The sequence below is a fragment of the Felis catus genome, chromosome B3 (genome assembly GCF_018350175.1).
Source record: "Felis catus isolate Fca126 chromosome B3, F.catus_Fca126_mat1.0, whole genome shotgun sequence".
Lineage (NCBI taxonomy): Eukaryota > Metazoa > Chordata > Mammalia > Carnivora > Felidae > Felis > Felis catus.
Window position 1 is genome coordinate 31325415 of NC_058373.1, and position 7493 is coordinate 31332907.

General features: G+C 60.0%; 1 protein-coding gene across 5 annotated transcripts; it reads left to right on the forward strand.

The window, feature by feature from the left end:
* Positions 1 to 218: 218 nt before the first annotated feature.
* Positions 219 to 6911, forward strand: ULK3 (unc-51 like kinase 3). 5 transcript variants are annotated; one of them, XM_019832041.3, is made up of 16 exons: positions 221 to 408; positions 1073 to 1213; positions 1300 to 1420; positions 1895 to 1999; positions 2737 to 2880; positions 3089 to 3171; positions 3612 to 3677; positions 3822 to 3927; positions 4127 to 4167; positions 4396 to 4498; positions 4628 to 4692; positions 4778 to 4856; positions 4933 to 4973; positions 5362 to 5409; positions 5598 to 5664; positions 5783 to 6911. In XM_019832041.3, exons 1-16 carry the CDS (start codon positions 307 to 309, stop codon positions 5797 to 5799), a joined length of 1329 nt encoding a protein of 442 aa, XP_019687600.1. In that variant the 5' UTR covers positions 221 to 306; the 3' UTR covers positions 5800 to 6911. The 5 variants fall into 5 exon arrangements, 4 of the variants coding, with proteins under 4 accessions (XP_019687600.1, XP_003986994.1, XP_044914952.1 ...); XM_003986945.6 differs by having other exon boundaries at positions 222 to 408; positions 3522 to 3677; XM_045059017.1 differs by lacking the exon at positions 221 to 408 and adding an exon at positions 547 to 721 and having other exon boundaries at positions 3522 to 3677.
* The last annotated feature ends 582 nt before the right edge of the window (positions 6912 to 7493 follow it).

The following is a 7493-nucleotide window of genomic DNA, read 5'->3' on the forward strand; positions in this document are numbered from 1 at the left end:
CGTGAGCCATAAAGCCTGGATGGGATTCCTCCTGGTGACCTTGTCTGCTGGCCTCGGCCCTCAAGGACCTCAGTGTTCCCAAAGGACCCTTGCGGGCCCTGGCGGATCACGCAATCACCAGGCGCCCGGGAACTGCACCTGGGGAACCTGGTGCGAAGCCAGCGCCCCGCCCACCGCGCTGCAGTCCCGGCGGGCGGCGCTGGGGGCAGCGTGGAGTGCTCCCCGCGGCCGCGCGTTCTGCCCGCTGGGCTGCGCGCCGGAACCCCGCGCCTGAAAGCAGGAAACGGCGGGAGCGGGGCGGCGGGGATGGCGGGGCCCGGTTGGGGCCCCCCGCGGCTGGACGGCTTCATCCTCACCGAGCGCCTGGGCAGTGGCACGTACGCCACAGTGTACAAAGCCTACGCCAAGGTGGGTGCGGGGCGGTGCATCCCCGGGGCCGGGGAAGCGTCGAGGGCCGGGCCCCTGTGCCCGCCAGACCCCGAGCTAGCCCCGGTGGGCGCCCGTCCGAGAGGTGAGACGCGGCGTGCGAGCGGGGAGGGGCCCGCGGGCGGCCGGCAGCGTCCGTGTGTCCTTCGGTGGGTGAGGTGGTTGCTGAGAGCCGACTGCCACCCTTAGGTCTTAAACACAAACACACGCCCACGCAGCCCTGTTTTCTCCGGTGAGGCCGATGGAGACCTCGGTGGAGCTCGGTGTCACTGGCCGAAGAACAGGCGCAAAACAGGGAGGATACTTGAGGGGCTGGGAAGACCCTGGGACAGGGTTCTAGAAGGCTGAACCCAGTTAGGAAGCGGAGTGCGTCGGTCTAGAACACTGAATGACATGTCTCAGTGGGGGCAGTCTAGAATACAATGGAACAGATTATGGAACAGGGTTGGTGAACATCAGAGTGGGTGGGGAAGCGGGGGGGGGGGGGGAGAACGGGGGGGGGGGATTCCAGAATCCGATGCCTCCCTGTCCTGAGAAGGGGAAGATGGGAAGTCGGTAGGCCCAGTTGATGGGGGAAGAGGGGCAGAGGGAACCAGAGCCCTCTGGCCCCTTCAAGGCAGAATCATCTCATCTCCTGTCCCCATAGAAGGACACTCGTGAGGTGGTAGCCATAAAGTGCGTGGCCAAGAAGAGTCTGAACAAGGCATCCGTGGAGAATCTACTGACAGAGATTGAGATCCTCAAGGGCATTCGACACCCCCACATTGTACAGCTGAAAGACTTCCAGGTGCGGGCCTGGGGTGGGGCCACCCCTAAAGGGACCTGGAGAAGGGCGGTTCTCTTCAAGCTGTTTGTCTGCTTGTATAATCACAGTGGGACAGCGACAACATCTACCTCATCATGGAGTTCTGTGCAGGGGGTGACCTGTCTCGCTTCATTCATACCCGCAGGATTCTGCCTGAGAAGGTGGCTCGTGTCTTCATGCAGCAGTTGGGTAAAAGCCTCTGACCCCAGCCTGACACCCCTTCCCATGATTTCTGCCCCCCTCAGTCCCCCTCCCCAGGCTTAGAGCCCTTCTTAGCAGTTGCCTCTGTTCCAGCTTGGATTTTTAGGGCCCCCTCTTTCTCATGTGCCTATCCTTGACTTAAGGATGCCATGAGAGACAGAGAGGAGTCCCCATCTGTGGGGAGTCCAGGTTTCCATAATATAAGGAACTCATGGAATGTTCCAGGGCCCAGGGGTAGGACCCAAGTGCTTTGCCAAGGAACATAACAAGAACCTAAAGGGCTGGGGAGCCTGCCGGGAGGGGGAACTTGTGAAGGGGTCCAAGAGCATAAGGGGCAAATTCTTAGAAGTGGCAGGAACCTGATACTTAAATATTAAAGCTTGAAGAGTCAGATGGGGAGGCGAGAGGCAGGTGGGAGATGGGCTCCTCTGACCTGTTGCTTCACGTGGGTTTGTTCCCCAGCTAGTGCCTTGCAGTTCCTGCATGAACGGAATATCTCTCACCTGGATCTGAAGCCACAGAACATTCTGCTGAGCTCCTTAGAGAAGCCCCACCTTAAATTGGCAGGTGTGTCCGGAAGAGCAGGGATGCAGTTTGGAGGGTGGGTGTGCAGAGGCCTCCCTCTGCCTGGGCACATTCAGCAGCCCTGGTTCTCATGCACCCTCTGTTGAGTCATCACACAGTGATGGGGTGGGGAGTGCAGCCCCACCACCAAAAGGCAGGACTTTTCTCAGGCTACCCACACTCGACTCCAGAAGTGGACTGGATTGGGCCAGGGCTCAGTCTAGTGTCAGGGTCAAGACTCAGTGTGTGACGAGGCTCAGTGTGTGAGCAGGGTCAGGAATTGGTCTGTCACCAGGATTAGGGCTCAGCCTATAACTCGGTATGTGGCAGTGTTGGAGGGTGGGAGGTGGGGGAGGACGTGGCTGTGGCCCCTGATGGCACTTGGAAAAGAATGGACTTGAGGCTGGAGGCCAGAAAGCCAGGTATAACCTGAGCTTCTAATCCCTAGTGGGCCCTTATCCTTGTAGCTCACGCGATCAGGGTGGGCTTCCTGGAAAAGGAAGCCTGAGGAGACTGTGCAGGGTGAGTGGGATTTATTCTGGCTCCCAGAGGAGGATGTAGGAGGGTGTTCTAGGCTGATCTGGAGTGAGGGGCTGTGAGCAGAGGCTGCAGGGTAGGATTGATCCTGGTGAGCCTGGAGGGTGGGGAGAGCCCTGCCCTGGAGCCCAGGGTGAGGCTTTAAAGGTCTGGAGTAGAAGCAGCTACAGGTGGAGCTCTGCTGCCTTGCCTCTTGCCTGCAGACTTCGGCTTCGCACAGCACATGTCCCCCTGGGACGAGAAGCATGTACTGCGTGGCTCCCCTCTCTACATGGCCCCTGAGATGGTGTGTCAGCGGCAGTACGACGCCCGTGTGGACCTCTGGTCCGTGGGGGTCATCCTGTACGGTGAGAACTCTGTCCCCGGCCCTACCCCGGGGCCTGCATCCTACATCACGTGTCCTCACACCGGGCCTCTCTGGGCCACTCCTGAAGGGGTCTAAGGAATGTGACTCTACGGGCCCAGGGACCTTGCTCTGGGGGTATCTTCCAAAGGTGGGCCAGGCCAGGCTTGACCCTATCCCCTCCCAGCCTGCCATCTGCCTCCCTTCCACAGAAGCCCTCTTCGGGCAGCCCCCCTTTGCCTCCAGGTCGTTTGCGGAGCTGGAAGAGAAGATCCGGAGCAACCGGGTTATCGAGGTGAGTCTTGAAGGGCCTTGGACACTTGTTGGGCAGAGGGATTCAGGGCCCTGAGTTTGGAGACCTCACTGCCAGCTGCACAGATTGGGGTGTGGGCTCTGGGCCAGCTCTGTGGTGCTGGGGCATGCTCTAGAGGGGAAGTTGAAGTTCCGTATGGTTCTGGAAACCCAGACCAGCTCACAGCAGGCAGCAAAGGGCTGGCCCCAGGGATTGTTGTGCAGGCCCCTTTGGGAGGAAAGCCAAGCAGGCGCACGCGCAGGCCCAGCTTGGCGCCCCCCAGTCCTGACGGACCCCTGGGTGGGGTTGAAGTGCTGGAAGCCCATGTGATCTGTCCTCCATCCTCCCTGCAGCTCCCCCTGCGGCCCCCGCTCTCCCGAGACTGCCGGGACCTGCTGCAGCGGCTCCTAGAGCGGGACCCCAACCGTCGCATCTCCTTCCAGGACTTCTTCGCCCACCCCTGGGTGGACCTGGAGCATGTGCCCAGTGGGGAGAGCCTGGCACGAGCGGTGAGCAGGCTGGTGGGATGGGGTGGGGTGAGGGCAGGTTGGGGGGCTAGCTCATCTACCCCATTCAGTGGCGAACGGGGGACCTGCCCTTCTCTGTTCATGGTGAGCATGGGAAGCGGACATGACTCCCGATCTGTCCCCCAGACCGCCCTCGTGGTGCAGGCAGTGAAGAAGGACCAGGACGGGGACGCCGCGGCCGCTCTGTCTCTCTACTGCAAAGCTCTGGACTTCTTCGTGCCCGCCCTGCACTGTGAGTGCCTGGAGCCCCTGGGTGCAGCAGGGGTGGGGCAGCCACAGCTGCGGTGGATGGATTCCAGAAGCAGCTCCCCACCCAGAATTTTGTGGGAGACAAAGCAGAGGGTAAATCTGGAACTTGGTCCTTTTGAGGATTCCAGAGAATTTGGTGTGGGGCAGGGCAGACTCCTTATGTGAACCCCCCCTTTCTACAGATGAAGTGGATGCTCAGCGGAAGGAGGCAATTAAGGCAAAGGTGGGTGAGGGAGTCTCCGAAGGGAAGCAGGTGAGGGAGCCTGGGGCCTCTGCAGACTGGTTCCTTAGAACTTAGAACCAGAACTTCCTCTCCTAGTTGAGCCTCAGTCGACCCCCTGACATTACAGCTTGGAGTAGTCACTGAGGACCCAGAGGGAGAACTTGGAGGTGGGTGCTGGTGAGGGAGGTGGGGTGGGACGGCCCCTCTTCAGCCCCTCGCCTTCTGCAGGTGGGGCAGTACGTGTCCCGGGCTGAGGAGCTCAAAGCCATCGTCTCCTCCTCCAATCAGGCCCTGCTGAGGCAGGGGACCTCGGCCCGAGACCTGCTCAGAGGTAGGCCTGGTTCCTGGCCTCGGCCCCCAGCAGCGTCCCACCAGCCCGAGGGGGAGGCAACATGGGGTGGTCTCCCTGAGATGAAAAACAGGCTGCTCTCCTCACCCTGCGCCCTTGCCCTCATCCCAGAGATGGCCCGAGACAAACCTCGCCTCCTCGCTGCCCTGGACGTGGCTTCGGCTGCCATGGCCAAGGTTTGTGCCCAGTGCAAGGGGTCCTGGTGGGGCAGGAAGAGTCCGGGTCATGACCCGAAATGACCTGGTGTCCCCGTGGCTGCAGGAGGAGGAAGCTGGTGGGGAGCAGGATGCCCTGGACCTGTACCAGCACGGCCTGGGGGAGTTACTGGTGCTGCTGGCAGGTGAGGCCCCCTATCACCACACTCCCCAGGCCCTGGGCTGTCCGGCCCTCACCACGTGTCCTCCTTCTCTTTGTAGCGGAGCCCCCAGGCCGGAGGCGGGAACTGCTTCACGCTGAGGTGCCCACTGGGTTTGGGAGCACTGGGGGGCTTCCTCTTGTCTTCTTACCCTGCTCCTGCATGGGGGACCTCCTCAGCTTCCCTTGGGGTGTTCCAAGTCTGCGAGTCAGTCCTCACAGACTTGGTAAACCAGTAGCCCCGTGCGCTCCATAGGGGGCACGGGTGCTGGGGGTCAGGGCAATGGAACAGACGGATCTGGGAACCCAGCAGCAGGAAGTGGGCTGGGCTGCTTCAGGTGGAAAGGCTTTCTGGAGAAGGGAGGGATGACGAGGTCAGGGGGAGGTTGTTCTGATGGGGTAGAGGGCTGTGGAGAGTTTCAGGAGTGAGGAGGCAAGCAATTTGAAGGCCCCATTGACCCACACCCCATGGGCACGTCTTCCCTTGGCAGGTTCAGAACCTCATGGCTCGAGCTGAATACCTGAAGGAACAGGTCAAGGTGGGCACACGGGCCGGATGAGTTCTGCTCCTGGCTGGCTGTCCCCTGTGCCCCTTTGTGTGTCTCCCCCTCTGGTCTCCCTCTGAAGGTCTCCCCACCGCGTCTCTGTCCTTTGCCCTTGTGCTCTCAGTGGCTCGGTGCCTGCCTCTGGCTGCCTCTCACCCCTGTGCCGCCTTTATGCTCCACAGATGAGGGAGTCCCGCTGGGCAGCCGAGAGCCTGGACAAAGAGGGGCTGTCGGAGTCTGTTCGTAGCTGTGAGTCCTGCCCTGGGGTCTGACCCTCTGCAAAGGAGGGGTGAGGGCTGGGGGCAGCCCTGGATTCTGCCTTTTGGCCAGAGACTTAAGACTGACTTTCTCCTTTTCCCCTCCACAGCTTGCACCCTGCAGTAACCCCAGAAGGATGACTGGACAGACCATAAGCCACCTGAAATGGGGGACACACTCACCTAGACTGATGCCCAGAATTCTGTGGTCCTCTGCAGTGCTGTGGAACAGGCCTCCTGGATGGGCAACTCTGCGACCCCCCACATCTGAGGATTCCCAGCTCCCCTCAGGATACTCTGCACTTCCCAGACCCTGATGGCCCGTGTTTGTGTTGGGAACACTAGGCCTTGGCCCCTGAGGGAAGGGGAGCAGGACTCTGGGAGAAGTTTCCTTCATATGACTTCTGTTATTTGGTGGTTGCTGGACCCTGAGCCTGTCACTTCTGGGGCATCGGGCTTCTGTTTTTGTTCTGGGAACAGGACAGGGAGCCCTCTGCTCTTGCCCTTCTCTGTCAGCAGGCAGCTGTGCCTGTGCCCACCCCTGCCCTTCCTGGGAGCCCTTATTGCAACTCCCTTCACTCCTTGCACTGGAATGGGGCTCTCCAAGACCCCTCAGGGACCACCCACCCCACGGTATGCACCCCACAGAGCTCACCAGTCTTCCTGGGAGCTGACCCCTGCCCACCCTCTCAATATTTTAAGATAATCCTTCAGACGTGAAAATAATGTACTTTGTATGGGTGGGGCAAATTTAAGAAAGCCATGCCTTGTTCCTGCTCTGGCCCAGGGGGCACGAGGGGAGGGGTCCTCAGCCTTCATCCTTGGCCCCTACTAGCCACAGGGCTGGTTCTGGCCTGGAAGGGGCCCGCATGGGGGCTGCCTGACCCATCAGGCTGCAGAGGACCCGGCGATCCAGGAGGTCTGATGTTGCTGCTACCCCAGTGTGTGACCCTGGGTGCATCCCTTCCCTTTTCTGGGCCTGGATCCGCCCATCTCTCTAATGGCGCTGTTAATACCTCCTCAGCTCGCCACGTGAGCTAAGTGACTTTAATCTGGAGAAGAATGTACACACGTGGAGTTACTTGGGGGATTCTTTTTAAAAAGTGCACAAGGGTGTTGACGATCTCTAACCTTTGTGCCCTTCAGTGCCTCCTTGGGGCAAGAGGAGTCTGTCTTCCTTGCAGGAGGCTAGGTGTAAAGAATATAATTCATGGTTTCTCTATTAAATTATTTTCTGAACTTGTGCCTCTCTTCTTGCCCTGGGAAAAACAAGAGAGGTAGCACCTGTTCTCAGGCTGGGGCTGGAGAGGCCCCAGGAAAAGCTGGGAAACCTCAGGGAGGGCGGGGGAAGGTCCCAGACAGAACCCCTGGCCACCCTATCCCCCCTTTCCCTGCACCGGTGAGTGAGCAGTGAGCCAGACTGGGACACAGGGCATCCTCTAGGGTGTCTTGTGCTCATACCCAGCTCTCCAGGGCCCCGCACTCTCCCCCTACCAGGTCTCAGGAGCATCTTTGGGGACTTAAAGCCCAACCCCTGGTGCAGCAACCAGGGCAGCAGTTGCCTAGCTCAGATCCCACCAAGATGCTCAGCCTTCCATACTGGAAGGGCTCAGAGGGATCGGATTTCCCCAAAACCCTTGGCCTGGCCGTTGGGGGGCAGTGTCGAGCAGTGGTCCAGAGGGCAGAAGGCCTGGCTAAGGTCTCGGCTCTGCCATTTGGCCCTGAAGCTCGGGACCCATAGATTAGCCAGTTTCTTGGTCAAATGAGGATAAAGATAAGTGCCTTGTGGCAATTTGTAAGGATTGAGTTACTGTGAGCCTG